The 20,709-nt window shown below is 32.4% G+C and overlaps 1 protein-coding gene across 1 annotated transcript; it reads right to left on the bottom strand.

Annotated features, from left to right (window-relative positions):
* Positions 1–6,732: 6,732 nt before the first annotated feature.
* Positions 6,733–19,967, bottom strand: LOC137813370 (uncharacterized). The gene is made up of 13 exons (XM_068615566.2): positions 19,869–19,967; positions 12,964–13,025; positions 12,782–12,869; positions 12,630–12,691; positions 11,683–11,779; positions 11,223–11,591; positions 9,672–10,262; positions 9,256–9,411; positions 9,061–9,168; positions 8,886–8,969; positions 7,983–8,109; positions 7,856–7,898; positions 6,733–6,936 (listed from the first exon to the last, which is right to left on the bottom strand). The coding sequence occupies exons 1-13, from the start codon at positions 19,965–19,967 to the stop codon at positions 6,798–6,800; spliced, it is 2,025 nt and encodes a 674-aa protein (XP_068471667.1). The 3' UTR covers positions 6,733–6,797.
* Between the last annotated feature and the right edge of the window lie 742 nt (positions 19,968–20,709).

The raw sequence follows: 20,709 nt of genomic DNA, 5'->3' as shown, positions 1-20,709 counted from the left end.
ACAAGTGAATTATTTTCAAGTTAGGAAGTATGGTAGTGACTCAAAAAAAATTGCCTCAATCATCTTAATGTATACATGTGAACAAAGTTACAAAACAAATAATCATCCTAAGTTCTAAAGCATAAGCAAATATGAGTAAAAACACCTGAACAAGTAGGCATGGCATAGAATGATTTATCAATAAAAAAGGCTCAAAAACTCACCATGAATAACTGTATCACAAGATTCAGTTTTAGTGATTCTCAAAATCAACATCTTTTAACATTTTGTTAGTGAATCCAAGAAATATATAAATCAAGAAACCAATTAGTCAAGAATAATGATAATGTGGATCACTAAAATAAATCCTAAAATATCAAAATAGTCGCTCATATAGAAACAAATTTAACCTATATCTTAGATCGCCTATTGCTCCTATGAAGTCCTGAAGAGTCTACTACATATATCAGGTCATAACCATATATTCTTCATATAAAAATCGAGACCATTTACAACAATAAAATTTTGTTTAACTATAGATAGAAGATATACATACTTACCTTGTAAATATTGTAAAATATATGGTCTATTTGAAGAGTTCTAGTTAGTAGAATATAAATGTCTTATCTTTGTCTAACCAGCTCCAACATTCTTTCCATCTTATTCTCATATTAGTCTCACTCAACTTCTTCTCTTGTTTCTCTACCTTAGGAATATAGAATTTATTGCCATTATGAATTGTGAGCATTCATTGTCTCGAGGCCATGACAATAGTCTTCTTACTTGGATTAACAACATTTGCAAGGGAAATTTTTTTTGTTTTGGGTACCTATACTTGTTTGGGTCCTTTTCTTTTCTTCTACGGTTTCCTTTTTATAACACAAATAGATGATGTAAGTGCAAATAGTCTAGAGGATGAAGCAATAAATTATGTTCTAATTTTATGAGTTATGTTCTTATACCTTAATCCTGATTTATCATGAGAAATTCTCAAATTCTTTATCAAAAGATCCAGAGAATTTTCACTGATACTGGAACTTGATAAGATCTTTCTTAAAGCATATTTTATTTTATCAGATTGTCTATCATCTAGTTTGTTTCCATGTGTCTTTTTCCCATACTCTCTCTAACTAGAAATAATTCCCTTTCAACATTTTCTAAAGTTGTGCTTTGGATTTCAAGGTTTTGCTTTAGACCCTTCTTTTCTTCGCACAGATCCTTATGAGTCTTAATGAGTTGTAGATCCTTATGATTCTTAAGGAGTTGTTCATACTCGGGAAATAACCCATTAAACATTGTATCATCTTTTTGCCTTTCAATTTCTTTGCAAGCATGTTTATATTTTCTTTTCATCTTTTTAAATTGTGTCTTCTATGAAGGCAATGTGTGCTTCCTGATTAGAACCTGAATTGACAGAATCTAGATCCTCCAATATAGACATGAAAACCTTTTTCTTCTAAAATTTCTTCTTCTTTTTCATCTCTTCTTCATTCTCTTTTCCCATTTCAAGATTTGAACATTTTGATTTTGTAGTGTATGGGTTTTTTGCATTTGTAACAAACAATCTTATCTTTGTGGTCTCTATACTTGTGCCTTCTCCCATGCTTTTTTATCATCTTTTAAACTTGTTGGTGATAAAGAACAATTTGTCATCTTTTATGTTAGAATTATCTGGTTATCATCTACAAATTCATAAATTTTATTAGATGTTGTCTTCTTTTCTTTGTGTGAAGTCTTGAAGACTATATCTTTCACTTTAACTGTCTTGACATCATCCTGAAAAACATATTTATTTATAAAAAGAATACCTATTAGTTCTTCGATGGGCATGAATTCCAGGTTTAGACACTTTCATAGTAGTTTCTTGAGTTGTCCATTTAGGGAGAATGTCCTTAACACTTTATCATATGAGATGTTAGTTTTTCTAAGAAATCTGATATTATTAAAAATAATCTAAAGTCTAACAATCATTGATTAAATGATTTCATTATCATCCTTAGTGAACATCTTGTATTGGCATTTTAGCATACTAAATTTGTTTTTTTTAACCTTTTTGGATATAAAGTAATTTATGGAAATATTTTCATATTAACTTGTTTAATATTTTATTATCTCAAAACAACTATATTATTTTAACATATATATTAACTATTCAATTCCTGCTTCATAGAAATTTATATACATTATTCCAAATACATAAACAATGTATATAATATAATTTAAAATCATCTAAGTAACAACTCAGTCTTGTGGAGCTTTCCTACTTACCAGATCGTTTACTATCGTGTAAAACTATTATAATTATCAAAGTCAAATCACAATGCAAACCACAAAAAAAGGATAAATTAGTAATTCTAACACACAATTTCTATTCATTTATAACATTCACATCAAACACACATTTATCCATACATACTCAACCGAAGTATCTATTCATCTCACGTCAAAACCTACACACATCACATGCCACATTCCACATTCCACAAGTATCACACTCAATCACATCATATCCATTACATATACACTTAACGACTCCCAAAAGATAGACAAATATGTTTTAGAGATTTTGTACCTATCATACTATTGTTTTGTTCGATACTTGATAGATGCAAAAAAATTATTCACTCACATGATAAGGTAAATGTCTATAACTTACAAGACAATTTTTTTTCACCCTACAAATAAGTTATAAAATCCTCCATCGACTCTCGCCACCTAATATATTCATCTATGTGAGTGTGGTAAACAATAGAGTCACGATAATCCCTTTACAAATATTCCAAATTCAATACATTTCACCACTACAAAATACATAATATTATCTTCTTGTAAACACCATATCTACATCACATCATAAACCATCAATTTTCCCAAATTTAAATTCCACAATTCATTATTCACAACTATAACATACACTATCTAAAACCAATTAAAAATGATAATTCGACATTTTTTTATAGAAACACACACATAATTAACAACCATATCCATTCAATTAAAAAATAAAACTCGTTTAAAACCTTTAATATTTTAGCTTAAGCGGAAAAAAAAATCGCTTGAACAAAATTGTCCTCTCTTAACCGGTAAATCCTTCGCTTAACTGAAAATTGAACTAACATCAAGTGCAGTTTACTACCTCAAGATATGTTTCGCTTAAACAAAAATCTAGTTTACTATCTTTAACTGAATTTAACTTTACAATTTATCATAAACTAATTTTAATTTATAATTTATACTATTTTATTTTAAAAATATATTTCTAGAAAAAATAATTGTCATGTTTTGTATAAAAATAAGTTGCACAGGTACTTAATCTATTACAAGAATTCTTGTTGGGTGGAGGATGAAGTTTATTATATATATATATATATATATATATATATATATATATATATATATATATATATATATATTGTCAACCACATGATATTAATGCTTTCATAATGAAAGAAAAAAACAACAAAAGGAATATAACACCCCAATTTGAGCTAATGCGATCACCTTTCCAAATAAATTTGAAAATTGGATGCTCGAATATAGGAATTTGTATTTTGAAAAGGGTTGCAAAATCCATGAGGAATTAACCACTACCAGTAGTGATATTTTCTGTTTCTTTCACCTTTCCACTTGGTTTGTTATGAACTTTAAACCCTAATTTATTGTCAAAGCTAATCAAAAGTAGTTTTCATGTCTATGGGTTGTCAATGATCAAGAGAAGATAGTAAACATTTTATTTTTTCACACCCAATGTTGTGTTGAGCTCGTGATGGTGAAGAATAAGAATAGATAAAACTTTTCTGATAAGACTAGCCATTATGGAATATAATCGTTACAAAAAATACTGATCACATATCTTCTTCCACTGAGCTAGATTACCCTAGACTTCTGTTCATCCACTTAATATCATGGAGCATAAAAGGTTGAGAATCCCAAAATGGGTTAAACCCTTATGAGAAAAACAACAAAATCTTCATTTGAATTTAGAAGATATTAATGATACATTTAGAGATGGAATGCACAGGGCCCACCTGTAAATATAATTAACTCTACTTAAATAGTTAAAAGTAAATAAATACAATTTTTGTAATTTTTTGGTATTCTACAATTGGGGAGGACTAGTTATACACATAATTTTATTTTTCATTTTTTATCAACATTAAAAAATAAATAAAATAAACTCATTGGATGTTTCAATCGGTATACAAAATATAAAAAAAATAAAAAATAAGAAGATGTGTATGTTATTTAAGTCCAACTTACAATAATAAAAAATTGGACTGTATACATATCTTCATATTTTGTAATAGGGACATTCATCTAAATAAGATGACAAAAGAGATTAAATTATTTTCATTTTTTTATTAACAAAAAATAAATAAAATATAAGTACCTGAATGTATTTCAACACTTACACAATAAGTAAGTAATTTATTTGACATTCATTAAAGATGGTAAGTTGGAATATAAACTTTCATTTATATGGATTTCTTTAGTAGTTAGGGTTAACTATATGGAAATTGGAGCAACAAATTACCATAATCCATTTATATTGATAAGGAAATATAATTGGAACTATACTGTAGTATTGTCTGAGTAATTAAATATTATTACATTAGGATATCACAATCATAAGATTTTAAGCTGAAAGTTTGAGATATTTTATAAATATAATTAAAACTTTTAATATTTTAAAAGTATTATTTATTATAAGAAAATCACTAAATAAAAATCAATTTTAGAGATAAAGAAAATAATTAGTTATTATAGTAATTAAATTAGAAATCATTTTAGAGACTAAAAAAATTTTAATTTTTAAATTAGTTTCTATCATTGATAAATAATTTTTAAATTAATATCTAATTAACTTTTAACTATTAATTATTTAGCTTCTAAATTTGGTAGCAATTAGGGGAATAATTTTTTCTTTAGACATATTAACACAATGGATTACAACCTTGTCTCTTTTTCTTTATCATTTAATTTTGTTTCTCTCTCTCTTGTTTTTCATAAAGGGTTTAAGTTTTAGAGGATAAAAATGTCACATGATAGGATATATACTACCCACATAGAGGAGTAAAGCATGGTTGGTCCTCTTAGCTTTCTTCACGCCACATTCATTTTTTGCCAATCAATAACAAGTTTTTAATGAAATTTGTTCCTCTATCTTTACCCAAGGGGCAAGAGGTTGAAAAGGTTAAAATGTTTGCCAAGTCTAAAGTGGATTCTCTCAAAGCATATTCTCTTCTTCACAATTCCTGTAGTTTATAAAATATTATTTAATTTAATTAATATAGTAACTAATTATTTTTTTATCTTTAAAATTGGTTTTTATTTAATGTTTTTTTAGTATGAAAAATACAAAATTTAATATGTTGTTTGTTATAAATCAAGTAAGATAGTATAAAAAGAACAACATTTTGAAAAGAAAAACAACAAACATATTATCTTAAAATTTTAGTTTAAAGATGATGTTAATGATCTTGTTTCGTGAGTAATTTAGCTTTTCCAGTTTTATAAGATATAAGATATAGGTGGATACTCCTATGATTGATCTATAAATCACTAGAGCTCAATACAATAATTAAGTCTCAATGTTGCATTTCAATCATGGCCATGAACGAGTATCGATTTTGCAGTGGCAGTCCTTGTCTCTATAATCGAATTTCTGTGTTTTTAGTCAAAAGAAAAGAATACTATTGCCTCACTATATAGGTTGTAAAACTAACCAGGTAAGCATTACAATATCTACCAATCATATGCAACATTCTCAACACAAATTAATAGAAAAAAGAAATATAAAAGTGGGCATGAAACAAAATTTACTAAGAGGATTTTCAGAGGAAGCAGGGTAGATCACATTGAAATTTTCACTATGGCACAAATGAAGAATTGGTCTTGGATTACGTCTAAAGCGCGCAGTGTAAGTTTTTCATACTCAGATTGATGTCTTGAGCCTTTGATTTGTATGAGGTCAGTTAATGTTCCTAAGAGACAGTTGTGTCTGCTAACTTCTTAGGAGATAGTTGTGTCTGCTTGTAGGTTTTTTCAGTTTTTGTTAAGAGCTTAGAAGATTTGATCCTCGTACAGATCTTTTGTATAAGACTTGAAGTATTTCTGAAATACCTCTTATTTATTCATTCTTTTTTCGTAAAAAAAAACTAAGAGAATTTGAAATGCAGGAAATCACACTCACTTTTAAAAAATTCAGAGACAATATAAGAAAACACTTCATCTCACCAAGCAAAAGATAAAGTTGTAAGACTTGACATTGGAATGTAAATTTCTTATGCTTGTCATATAGTTCCATTTTGCAAGAACTGTATACAATTTTAAGTTGATTTATGCCACAAATGTATCCTTAAGTGGCCAACAGTGATACACATCAATTGCAATACCTTCACTATAAAAAACATTCTTGACTAAAGTATTTAACATTACAACTCAAAGAGTAGTTTGTTATTCAATCAAAGAGCTGTTTTATATTCTCAAAATATGATATCAGGGTTCTTGCTAAGGTTTATACACAAAAGAAACAATTATTGTAAGAGAATTTGACTTGTATTGTTATGTACAAGAGTTGTAAAAATTTACATGTAATTCCAATAAATACATTGTATGGCTAAATCAGTTGATTAGCAGCCCTGTGATGTGTAAAGTTTTCTGCATGTAGGGAATATATGTGCTTTTATATTTACATTACAATTTACAAAGGAAAATAAGTGAACATGGAACAAGAATGACAGGATCATAAACCTTCTCCAACTTTTGTGGTTGACATATAAGGCAGAAGGTTGTGGCAGTGTGGCAAATTGTTTAAACTAGTCAAATGGGTTTCCTTTTGTATTGGAAAAAGAAATTGAACTTTTGGAGGTCATGAATCCTCTATTTGACTGTTGAATGGGGTCTATAGACCCAAAAGAAGTTATCTCACCATTGGAGCTCTCAACTCTTTGTAGTCTACAAAATATTAAATTGCAGTTATAATTTCAATGGTGTTAACATTTTCAACAGAGAATATCATCTTTGCATTAGCTGTTGTCATATCTCAAATAATGAACATATGCAGAAAGACACTGAATTTGACAGCATGAACATAAGGATGACATATGTGCTCATGAGAAAGACAAGGAGTCTTCTGAGAACAACACACCAAACATAGTTTTGGTAAATAAATCTTCAAGAATTTCTAACAAATAGCCAAGGAGTGTAATTTTGTAAACTTGCTGTCTACCCACCTAAAATATTTCTTACATCATTGTGGTACAGTTTTACTATAGGAGTCATCTTCCAATTATTTGATTTTGGAAAAGATTGAACTAGTAAGGTACTGTCATAGATAGGCAGAGAAACAAAGCATTTGGAAAATGGAAAGTAAATGTTGATGTTCGGTTTTATAGAAGAACTATTTTTTTTACATTAAATTGATATCTTTCTTCACATCTCTCTTTTAGGTAATATTTATTAGAGTATATAGTCTGATTTCATCAGTTCATAAATATATGGGCTCCAACACACTGAGAATGACAACTCGTGCGTGGAATAACATATTATGGGTGATCCGATAACAATTCGTTAGCGGGTGATACGATAGGCCCAACAAACACTTGCTATGATAGACTTTAAATGGCTCTGATACCATATTACGAAGTGAACTTTAAGCCTAACCGGTTCATGGGATGAGGTTTGCACCCACTTACGATGTGGCTCTGATACCACATTACGATGTGGAATCTCCAACATTTTTCCCTACTTCCAATAACAAGAAAGAACATGTTTTATTTAATAAAGAAGATCTATCAAGAGGGTATGCTTCATAGCTTATAATCAAGTAACTATACTATAAGTAATCCAGAATAATACCAAGAATATGATTTACCTAGTGGGTTGCTTCTCATTATCAACTTGATCAAAGTACATACCTGAGAAGAGTGAACAAAGGAATCATGAGAAAAATGAGGAAAAAATGTTCAAAGGAAATGGAAGATAACGAGAGCAATATGTACCCGTAACAGGGGATGTGTAACTTGGTGACTGAGACACCAAAGACCCGAGGCTTGAAGTATGCATCAATGCTGTTCTGGGAGATAATACAGCTTGCGGTGCACAGTGCACAGAAGCCATAGAAGGAACCTATATATAGACAAATACCACAAGTCTTGGAAGGTTAAAACAATATTTTGGTTTCATTCAAAGATGTAAATTTAAAGACAGAATTATTCATAAATATTTCAGCTTAACAGCATTATTTTCTCAATCAATTGAAGGTTCTATAATGTAAATTTAGCCATAAATTAAACCAAAAGCTAAATTTTGTTAACAATGTGTTCATGTTTACTCAAACAATTGAAAGTAGTATCAATAATAAGTTTTGTCCTATACTACTGCATTGAGATGGTATCAGATTATTGAATACAATTAAAAAACTGTTCACATAATACCTTTTTATATCTCAGGCCTAAAAGTAAGCCCTTCTTATTGAGTTTCAACTTGTTAATAACTGAATTGATTGTTATATATTAATGGATCTCCATGCCCATTATTAGTGTAGATGAATAAAATGCAAGAGAGAAACAAAATGCTCCTAAATGGTGAATCTCGAATTATACTTCTTCAAAAGGAAATAATCTAGAATTGTACTCCTAAATGGTGAGACACTGTTTGAATTTCAGCTGGATTTGTATGTATTTATGTGATTATTTCACCTCAGTGGCTCTGAGTTACATAAAAACTGTTCTCATTTTCTAACTTGTGAGTTATTATTTCTCACTCAATCTGTGCTTTGAATTGCATCAGATGTTTCAGGTTTGATTTCACAGACAAACTAAAATAACTAAGAAAACTAGAACAGTTTACAATTGAATTCTTAAAAAAAATACTACATTATATCAGTTTAATGCTGCACATACCGATGAGACATGGATTAAACTTCTTGCATCAGTTACATCAAAGGGGTTTGTGGACATTGATGAATTTGAAAGGGTTGTGGGAGGCTGCAAATGAAACGCCATATCAATCAATCACCAGTTCATATCTAAACCAAGAGAATAGATAAAGTTAGTAATGAGTTGCATAGAATGGTACCACTGCATTATGATAATACTGCATGCCATATCCCATTCCTTGAGGTTGAACATTCTGCCAATTTGGAAGTGGTGCTCGGCCAGATAAATAGCTTGATGCAAAAAGGTCCTGCAGTGAATCTATTTATGAATCTAGTTTTCTTTTCTTTTTTTCTTAAAAACAAAAAAACTTATGACCAATGGCTACATCTGTTACCTCTGGAAGTTCCTGTCTTCCACTAGCCCTGGTTTCAACTTTACTGGGCTGGGAGCCAACATCAGATATGGTTTCCTGAATGGGCTTTGAGGTAGTTGGAGAAGGTAGTTCAGTAAAAGACCATGAAGAATCTTTTTCACTAGGAGCTACTGATGGCTGTGTGTAATCAAATCAAAGAACAAGATGAGTAATACGTAACAAAAGTCTCTCAGATACCATGACAATGTTGACATGCTTCTTCTAATCATTTCAATATACTAAACTAGAGAGTTAAATTGATAATGTTGCTTCCAGTTATAGGGTGAAAGAATGGCATGTACTACTAGATTCCAATACCTACCTCGTTACCAAAGAAATTGACACTAATGTTGAGATTTCAATACTTCATATCAAGAAAGGCATAGTGCATATCTCACCTTATTACTTGAAGCTACATCTTTGACTGGTGAATTTGTTGGTTGTGTAGTTGAACTAAAACCTACAGATACAGAGGGAAGATATTGCATGTTTGATGGATTATGTGCACGTGAAAGTTCGGTATGTGGAGGAGCTTCAATAGAAAGTTGTGCTGGTTCAGTGGCTGGGGTTGATGGGGACGGCCAAACACTAGTATTGTTGGATGATGCAGTTGTCTTCCCTGTTGAAGGAGGTGGAAAGTCCCAAGTTATAGCATTTTGTACTGTTGTAGTTGTTGGATCATCATTAACACTACTTGGAACTTGTGGCATGCCACTGGTCACTGGAGTGACAGGGCCTGACAATTCAGAAAGTAAAAGGTCTATAGGATTTTTTGCTGGTGGTGGTGCTGGTTCAGATGCTGCCTTTTCTGTAGAAGGAGTAGAGGTATTTTTGTTTGGAGTTTTAGGATCATCTTTCTCTGTTGGTACTTCAAATATGGCCCAGTTACTTTCATTTGATTGTGTTGTAGGTGGTGGTGTTTCTGGATTATTATTTTTTTGTTCAGATGGTTTTTGCTCAACAGAACTCTTGCCACCAGGAGGTTTGATCTATCCAATTCAAATTTGTCAAAGATTCAGAGTAATTGGTAATACAAGTTCATAAACAAACAAGAATAGATTGTTATTTTCTTTTCAAAATGTAGAATAAAAAGTCTATTTCAACATCCTGCAAAAGCATACTATAAGAAATAAAAAAACCATGAGAGGAATACATATCCAACACCAACTCATGCATGATAGACGTAGAGCCAGATTGGATAAACTTGTCAGAAAACATTTATAGGAGAAAAAAAAAGTTAAATAAATCAAACTTCTTCTATAAGTTAAAATCATTTTAAACAATAATGTTAATATATTGACAACCCTCCGTCAGATTAAAACTCGAGAGAAATGTCGTTTTGCTGAAATAGAGTCATTTTGAAATTGCATTGTGGCACATTAAAGTTGTTGTAAACTACTGTCTTTCACTATGAAGTTGTCAAAGTAACATGTTTAGATGAATATGTTTTTCACATGTTAACAACAAGATAAGTTGATTTTGACTTATAAAAAGAGATTTCTTCATTTTGCATTATAACACTTTCAAAAGTTTGTCCAAAGTTATCATTTGCAGAAGAATAAGTTTTTCTTGCTACTTCCTACACTTCTTTAATGAAAGTTTTAACGAAAGGGAAACACTAGATGGGAGTTCACATTGTTATGAGACAACATACATGCTTGCACACATTCATTTAAATGCATGATAGTAGTCACATTGACAAAGAATGTAACAGGGTTCAACTTGAAGCATGAAAAGTAAAAGTGTCTTTGGAAAAGATAGAAGTTAATGAGAAAACATATAAGCTTAATAACACATTTTCAATAACTAGGACACTAAGTGACAAGATTAGAGCTTTAAAATTACACAATTATGATACAGAACCAAAAGTATAATCAAGGGAAACAAATGTTCAAAAGGACTTTGATAGTGGTAAGTAAACGATTTTGTGTTTGAAGAGGTTCACCTACTTGTAGAGGTTGAACTTTCTCCCTTGACACTTCAGCCAAAGGAGGTGCAACATGGTGTTGGGAGCTTTCCACATTCTTCTTATCATCAATAGAAGTTTTCTTTAGCTTTGCTTCTATATTTGAAAGTCTTCTATTTCTACGTTCTTCATCTCTGTACCTGTCATCAACAACTTCAATTTTTATAGGACTTCTGATCTGCCCTCCATTCCTTGAATACCTTTGTGCATATCTAGGGCTTCTGCTCTCATCATATAAGTATCTCAAATTCTTGTCATCACTTCTTGGAGTAGGACCAGGACTTGAATGTGGAGTTCTCAACTCTAAGCGAAATGAACTACTTCTCTTAGTTGCATTGGACTCCTTCTCACTCTAAAGAACCATCAAAATAAACTCATTTTCAGCCATTTTTGTTGTTGCTAAAGTCATCATAATATTATGTGGAAGAGTATACAAAAGTTACCGATCTTAGCCTAGAAAGACTGCTACTGCTACTTTCGCCAGTGTATCTTCTTTCCACATACACATGCTTAATGAATTCTCGGAGTTTGGGTATATTACTGGAAGCAAAGATTTGAATTACAAAGAGATGTCAAAAATATTATTATTATTCTTTCATTTCAATAATATTGAATCTTGAATTGAAGTAATAAAATTGGCAAATTTTTGCTCCACTTCCATACCTTTTCCCTGCACCTCCATACTTATTTTAATTTCAACAATACTCTTCTGAATATGATGGAGAGTGTGGTGTCTTATTTTTCATTTTCAATTGGTGGTGGTTGTTTGTAAACATTTGTGGTTGAGGTAAGTTTTATGGTGGTTTTATTGGTGGTAGTTGTGTTTTCGTCCTCTTATTATACGATCCAAAAGTCACAAAATCCAGACAAAAGAAAAAAAAAACTAGTGAGGTACAAAAATTGAGTACAACTTTTAAAAAAATATTTTCGCATTGTAAAAGAAAATTTTGGTTCCGAGGATTCACAATTTGCTTCAAGTTATAATAACAGTTCACTTCATTGAACTATTGCAAGTGCATAGAATTTCTGCAATGTTGTATGAGGACAAATTTTTAATTACAATAGACTCAAACCCTCATGTAAGTGTTGATTTATCTTATAGAGTAAATTAAAACATGTCAAAAGTATTATGCTGGAAGGAAGGTATGGAAGTATAGGGATATAGTTGAAGTTACGCATCATTTAGAATTATTTAAATAATTTAAAAGACTTCAACTCGTCCCGTGTTTTTTTTTATCGGGCTACAGGCTGATCCACACTACCTCTCATATCTTGTCCTATAAATTATATTATTGATCTATGATGACATGATGATTAGTTATATATTTAGATAATTGAAAAAACTTTTTCGAGGAATAAATAGTTAGACATAGTATAAAAGATACAAAACCTGGAATCTGGATTAGAATGGAGAAGAGGATCCAATTGTTTAAAATAAATCTGCTTTGCTCTCTGTGCAAGGAGTATTATGTTATATGTTTATTGCCAAATTATGAGTGGTTTGAAATTTGAGCAGAAAATTGCATGGTCATGCATGCATACCTCATTTCCACCAGCTTGAAGTGCAGTTACTTCTTCTGGACTAAATTTAGCCATTGAGACAGATTTTACTCTGTGGGTAAACTCTCTACTGCAATTCATCATACATCATACTAAGTAAACACAAATATATATATATATAAAGAAAAATGATTAATAAAGAAAAATTATTAATATATTCTTACTGTATCCCACTGCAATTTGTGCAGATAAATGTGGAGAAAGTTGTACACACATATTGTGGTCCCTGATTCATAAGAATAGTCAACGTATAATAAGAAGATAATAGTAATTTGTTTTAACACATCCTTCTATTTATTAAAAATGATAATATTAACATAGAAATGCATTAAATAAATATAATTTAATAAGTGTTAAGTAATAATAATATAAACTAATTGAAGAAGTGTATTAAAATATATATTATTATAAATATTTATCTCTATTAAGATAATAAAGGGAATATCCATTTAATTTTCACATTTTATTAGAATTTTTATCCTTTAACCAGAACCATGTTTGTTTTTAATCTCTTAAGTAAAACTAATCATATTAAATTGTTAAAAAAAAAATTAACCTTTTTTCTATATAAAAAAAAAGATACGGATAAAAGTCATACTATTTTCACTTGTAGTTATGATAGTATATTACATATTTTTTTCTTCATTTTGTTTTAAATTAAATATCAAGATAATTATTTTTCTTCTATTTTTCGTTCTTTTGAATCAAACCAAACAATGGGTTATTTTCTTTCTTTCCTCCCTTTAAAAATCCTTATCATAAAACTTCTGATATGGAAAATCTAAAGTTATGCGGACAAGATCTAAGGAAAACAACAAAGACATTAATTTTCGAAGACAATGCACAAAATGAAAGCATTGTTGGATTACATCCATTGTAATTGCTGATGTCCTTTGAGAGTTCATGAATTGGGAGGTGCACAATATTTTCTTTCCAACATTGGTGATTACTTGGAGATGACTTTGGTGTTCAAAATGAAGAAGAAATCTAATGATTTTAGTCACTTATAGCATTGGATTATGCTCATGCTAAACTAGATTGGTATGCAAGTGAAACAATTGAGAACGAATAATGAGTTAGATTTCTACAAAAAAAGTTTACAAAATTCTATAAAGATGAAGATATTATGAGACAACACGCAATTTTTCATCTCTACAACAAAACAAAAGAGAGAAGAAGAAAGGAAAAATCAAAACTTAGTTATAGAAAGTAAGCTTCATGTTATCTAATTTATGTTGGATTAAAGATTTTGTAATAAGGCAATCAACCTTGATATTGTTATGTAAGTCATGTGAAGGGTAAGGGCTTCATTGCTGTATTCGGTAAACACATTAAATCTAAAACCAGTTGTGCAGTGGTTAATGTGTATGTTGCATGTAATCTGAACGAGAAGAAGATTCTTTGGAAGGAGTTGACTGAAGTAAGACTATCGTCTCTTGTTTTGGGTTGGTGTATGTGTGGCGATTTTAATGCTATAAGAAGTCAGAATGAAAGGAAAGGTGTAAGGGATAGGGTTGATCAATCTTGTGAGATCAATGGGTTTAATAGCTTCATCGATGCCAACTCTCTCTTTGATCTGCCTTTAGTAGGAAAGACTTTTACCTGGTTCAAATCTAATGGGTCGACAAAAAGCAGATTGGACAGAGTGTTGGTCTCTGAAGAGTGGATGGACATGTGGCCTATGTGTAAACAGTACGTGCAAAAAAGGGAAGTCTCAGACCATTGTGCAATAGTGGTTAAGTCTGTGGATAAGGATTGGGGGCCAAAGCCCTTTCGCTCTATTGATGCGTGGCTCAAGGAGAAGGACTTTGGTGAATTGGTAAAGGGTAAGTGGTTATCCTATTCTGTGCAAGGGAATGCGATTACAAAGGTCAAGGAGAAGCTGAAATGCCTGAAAGGGGATTTGAAAATGTGGAATAAGGATGTGTTCGGCAACATTCAAACCAGCAAGAAGAGGATTTTGCAGGAGCTGGAGGATCTAGATTGCCAAGACTGCTGTGTTGACTTGGGGGACTGTGATAGATTGAAGAGGATGGAGTTGGTAGGCCGCTTGAAGGAAACGGAAAAGAAGTTAGATTCACTAATCTGTCAGAAGGCTAGAGCAAATTGGTTTAGGAATGGGGATTCAAGTACTAAGTTCTTTCACACATCCCTAAGATGGAGAAGACTAAGGAATGAGGTTAAGGGAGTTGAGGTTGGAGGAATCTGGTGTGAGGAACCCACCACTGTACGCAAGGAAGCCAAAAGTCTCTTCGAAAACAGATTTAAAGCTACGAAGGATTTTGGAGTTCGACTAGACAAGGTAGAGTTCAAATCCCTATCCCTAGAGGATAATTTGTACTTAACTGCTGCTTTTTCTGAGGAAGAAATAAGGGAAGCAGTGTGGCTTTGTGATGGGTCTAAGAGTCCAGGACCAGATGGGTTCAACATGAATTTCATCAAAGGAAATTGGGAGGTTCTCAAGGAAGATATAGTAGTTGCGGCGACCATCTTTTATGAGAATGGGGTTATTCCAAGAGGTTGCAACGCCTCTTTTATAGCACTTATACCTAAGATAAGGGACCCTGTTAAACTTGAGGAATACAGGCCTATCTCTTTGGTAGGATCTATGTATAAGATCTTATCAAAAGTGTTGGCGGGGAGGATCAAGAAAGTCCTTACCTCTGTGATTGATGATTGCCAATCGGCATTCCTCAAAAATAGAGGGATTCTTGACAGTGTGCTAATGGCTAATGAGGTGATAGAGGACTTAAGGAGGAGAAGGAAGAGTGGTTTGTGCTTAAAGGTAGATTTCGAAAAAGCATACGATTCAGTAAGGTGGGAGTTTCTTTATGACCTTCTTAGAAGGATGGGGTTTGATAGCAGATGGATTATATGGATACAAGGATGCCTTAAGAGTGCCACGGTGTCTGTACTTGTTAACGGTAGTCCTACAGAGGAATTCAAACCGTCGAGAGGGTTAAGGCAGGGCGACCCCTTAGCTCCTTTTATGTTTCTTGTGGTAGCTGAAGGGCTTGCTGGACTGGTAAGGCAAGCGGAAAAGGCAAATCTCCTATCCAGACTAAAAGTAGGAAGAAAGGAGGTAGAACTTAGCATTCTCCAATTTGCTGATGAAACCCTATTCTTATGCCAGGATTCTTTCAGCAATGTCATTACCCTGAAGGCTATTCTTAGGGGGTTTGAGATAGCCTCAGGATTGAAGATTAACTTCCATAAGTCAAAAATAGCAGGTGTAAATGTGTTGGAAAGAAGTTTGGACAGTTATGCAAAAACTTTGAACTGTGGGCAGATGGATGTACCCTTTAGCTACTTGGGCCTAGAAGTGGGGGGCAATCCGAGGAAGAAAAAGTTCTGGGAACCTGTCCTAAACAAATTAAAGTCAAGACTCAGTGTGTGGAAAGGGAGATTCCTCTCAATGGCAGGAAGATTATGTTTAATTAAATATGTTCTCTCTGCAGTGCCGCTCTACTATTTGTCTCTCTTCAAAGCACCGGACGTGGTCTGTAAAAGTATTATTGGCATCCAAAGGAGGTTCCTATGGGGGTGGGGAAAGGACAAGCCGTCGATATCATGGATTAGCTGGAAAGAGCTGTGTAAATCAAAAGAGGAAGGTGGGTTGGGGATTAGAGATATCCGAAAGTTTAACTTGGCACTCTTGGCTAAGTGGAAATGGCGATATATCTCTAACGAGAAAGGAAGGTGGAAGGAAGTGTTGGACTCCAAGTATGGGATGAAAGTAAATAAGGGGCATGTGCCCGTGAAACATCAGTCTTGGTGGTGGAGAGATTTAACGAGTATTTGTATGGAGGGAGGAGGAGAAGGGTGGTTTCAAAGAGAAGTAGGTTGGAAGATAGGGAGTGGGGACAAAATTCGGTTTTGGGAGGATGTGTGGGTAGGGAACTCAAATCTGAAAACCTTGTACCCGAGATTGTACTCCTTGTCTCTAAACCAAGGTCATAAGGTGAAAGAAGTAGGAGGGTGGGAAGGCTTGGTGTGGAGGTGGACCTTAAGCTGGAGGCGTGATAGATTTGAGTGGGAAACCGTGATGGAATCTGAGTTGGATGACATTATCTCCAGAGTTAATGTGATGAGGGATGAGAATGATGCCCTTGAGTGGAATGGGAAAGTTAATGGGGGCTTTACAGTGAGCTCTGCGTATGAGTGCTTAGGTAAGAATGATAGAGGCCCTCAAATTGAAGTGTTCAAGCTGCTCTGGAAAGCGAAGACGTTCCCTAATGTTCTGATCACATCCTGGAGGGCGTTGCTGAACAGAATCCCAACCAGGTTGTGTTTGAAGAGGAGAGGAATAGTGTTGGACACTACGGAATGTGCTCTCTGCAAGAACCACGAGGAGTCAAGTCAACACCTGTTCATAGAGTGCAGAGTTGCTTATAGAATATGGACTATGTTCTTTAGATGGATTGGAGTGTTGTTTGTTCAACATAATGAAGTTCGGATTCACTTTGAAAGCTTCCACTTGACCCAAGGAAGTAATAAACAGAATCTGATTTGGAAAGGGGTATGGGCAACTATTGTTAGGTGCTTGTGGGAGCAGAGAAATGAAGTAGTGTTCAACCAAAATGTGGTAGATGAAGAAGAAGTTTTCCAAAAAGCTCAACTTAAATCGTGGTTGTGGTTAAAGCATAAAGGGGCTAAGTTTAATTACTCTCTTTCGGACTGGGTGTTGAACCCAATGGTGTGTTTAAGCAGCTATAAGTAGTAGGTTAAATAAGAAGAAAGGTGGAGCTAGAAGGCAGGCAGGGAGTTCGTGGGTATTCAGCTGGATGGGGTTACCAGAGACTCGGATGTGGGGCCAATGGGAGGCAGTGATGTAGATGACTTGCTATTGCTGACCCTGGAGTTCTGACAAAAGGAGTACAGTTTCTAGACGAAGATGGCCAATAGTGTGGTGGGTCTCCCAAGCAAACGCATGTGTGTGATTAAAGGCAAGCTGCCAAGGAGCACGTTCGGATGGATGAAGATATGGAGAGGTAATGGATTTATATAGCTGGTTGTTATGCTTCTCTGCTAGCAGCGGGTGAACTCAGCTGGGGCACCGTATAACCTTGCTCGCGGGTGACTTTTGTTAAGTAAGGTTTCCTGAAGTTGGTTGGGTCAAATTCTGTTAAGCATGGATATGTAGAAGCTGGGGAGGGTGCTGAGGTTTAGTAGGGAGCGATGCTGCTGGCTGGCTGGGTGTGTAGGTATATAAGCTTGGTAAGGGGCTGGTAATATAGGCGTTGTGTTGTTCTTGGATTGATTCTCTTGGACTCTATGTTACGGATATGCATCGCTGAATATTGCTCCCAGGAAGGTGGTCTCGGGTGAACGCTGCCAGGAGGAGAGTTGGGGGGAATGAGATAGTGAGCTGAAACTGGACAGGTGCTTTGGCTGGGCCATCCCTGGAGGGTGAGTGGTTAGAGACAGTTGCAGTGGGTTCGCTGATATTGCCAACAATGCTCTTTAGTTTGGTGAATGAAACTAGTGCAATAATGGTTTATGTGTAATTCTGGTCTGCTGGGTTAGCTGGATGGCTGGTTTAGTGCTTGCTATGCATACCAGCCTTGTGCAGGTGGTCCCTCTGGCTACGTGATGGAGGGTGGTTATAGTGGAATGGGGCGTAGGATGCCTCTCTATGTAATGTGTGTGTTCTGAGTCGGGTTGTATAAGGGTTGGGACACCCCTGAAGTGTCCCTTTTAATTTCATTTAATTCTTTGCTGATAAAAAAAAAAAAACCTTGATATTGTTCATCCTTTACTACAGTACCTTAAGACAACTACTAGTCAATGTTTTTTTTTTCTAAATTCATTTCACCTCATTACCTATGTAAATGAAAATGAAGAAATTGCATAAAAAAACTAAATTATCTAGAAATGAATTTTGTGTTTTATTTGTGAGAATTTATTTTCATGAAAATCCAAGAAAAACCTATAATTTCAAACACATAAACATTGATTATCCCTAGATACAATCTATCACATTAAAAATAATTCATATAAAAAGTCAACAACTCGTATCAGAGAACTGTTCATCAAGACCTTACCAAGACCTTACCAGCATCTAAATTTTCTAGACTCATTAACATTTGTTTACAATCTTAATAAGGATTTTTGTAATTTTCTAAGATATTTAAATGAATGTTAGTTAAAAAAAAAATTAATTCATTAGTTATAAATCTATTAAAACATTTTCAGCTTTTTATTCAGTTTTATAAGTATGTTATTTCTAGATGTTTAAAATCCATTTCTAGTATGTTAATTTAAGTACAATAGTTGTGTTTATCTTTGATTGTATATTTTTAATAGATGAGAAACATATATAAGAATAACTTAGAAACAAATTTAGATGCTATCTTTAGAAGCATACATGGTGATTCCAAACTTCTTACTATTTAAGAAAAATAAATTTCTTTTAAAAGATAATAATGATTATTAGATTTGGATTTATATTCATTGGTTCTTAATTGGTATTCCACAAATACTTCATAGTCCCTAATTATTAACAATAATGTTTAATTATTTTATTTTATTTGAAATGTTAATTCTAGGCCAAAAATAATAGATCCATTATATTAAGCAAGTCTCATATATAGATCACAATATCATTGAATTTGATTAAAACTAACTTTTTTACTAGACATTCTTCATTAAGATATTCCTTTTAATAAATTTCCTTTTCATTTTATTTTTTTCCCTTTTCAAATAATTAAAATTCTTGCAATTTATTCTCCTCACCATACATATAATTAATTTCTTTACACATGTTCAAATAATTTAATAATTGATTTATTCACATTTCTTTCTCAATAGATGTTATAAGAATATCTCCTAATATATAATTATTATGTATATATTTAACAAAAAAATAGTTTAATACTCAAAGTGAAAAGGTTTTTCCTTCTATGCATAGTTAAGTTACTCTCAAAAATAAAAAATCGCATTCCAATATGATATCATTAACTTTTAACAATATCACATTTTTCTTTTATGTTTAAAAAGAGTTTAGTCATGGAGAATAGTTAATAGTAACAATCCAAGTGCTAGATATTGCAAAAGAGTAATTTTATACCAAAAGTTTGCAATTGATGCATCTTTTATTTTCGGGAAGTTTCAAGAGACTTCGAATTATTCTTTCAACCCTTTCTTCTTCTGTTTTATGGCTTCTCATTTTCAATTGCTCGAAACCTTAATCACAATAATCATAAACGAAAGTAATTTTGGTCAAATTATAACAAGTGAGAAGAACTTTGCATACAAATTTAAACTTCATAGACTTTTTTTTCTCATTTTGTAATGGTAATAAGCAAAGTTAGATTTAATGATACTACTCCATAAGATTTAAATAATCGAGCATAAAACCTATAATAAGAGTATTTAACAATATATTTTAACTTGATTTAGAAGATTTAAATATGATTACCATGAAATGTTAACTATCTAAATGGTGTAACAATAAATAGTAATGTGACAATATAACAAAAAATAATAATTGATTTTGTCATATCAAAATTAAACTCTTACCTTTGGAGTGTCTTGTCAATTATGTAGAAAATCTTATATGTGACAAGTAAAAACATCCTTATATATTTGAACATTTTATGACATTTGTCAAACCATGATTAAGTCGTATTTGGACATGATTTTAGTTCTCAATTCATTGTTTTTTTACCAGCAAAGTTGATCTAATTATGATTAGTAAAAATTGAACACACAATATATGTATCAAATGAAAAATATTAGAATTACAAAACAATTTCTTCATATATTAAGTCAAGTTTCTTGTAACATAAAATATGCATGATGCATCATTCTCATAATTGTTTCTAGCAAATTACGATTTACAAAAATAAATAAATAAAATTGCACACACAATAATATGATCCATAGCAATTTCATAAGTCGTCAAGTAC

The sequence above is a fragment of the Phaseolus vulgaris genome, chromosome 1 (assembly GCF_051622355.1).
Source record: "Phaseolus vulgaris cultivar YP4 chromosome 1, ASM5162235v1, whole genome shotgun sequence".
Lineage (NCBI taxonomy): Eukaryota > Viridiplantae > Streptophyta > Magnoliopsida > Fabales > Fabaceae > Phaseolus > Phaseolus vulgaris.
The sequence above is the reverse complement of the archived record's forward strand: the minus strand, read 5'-3'. Positions and strand labels throughout refer to the sequence as shown.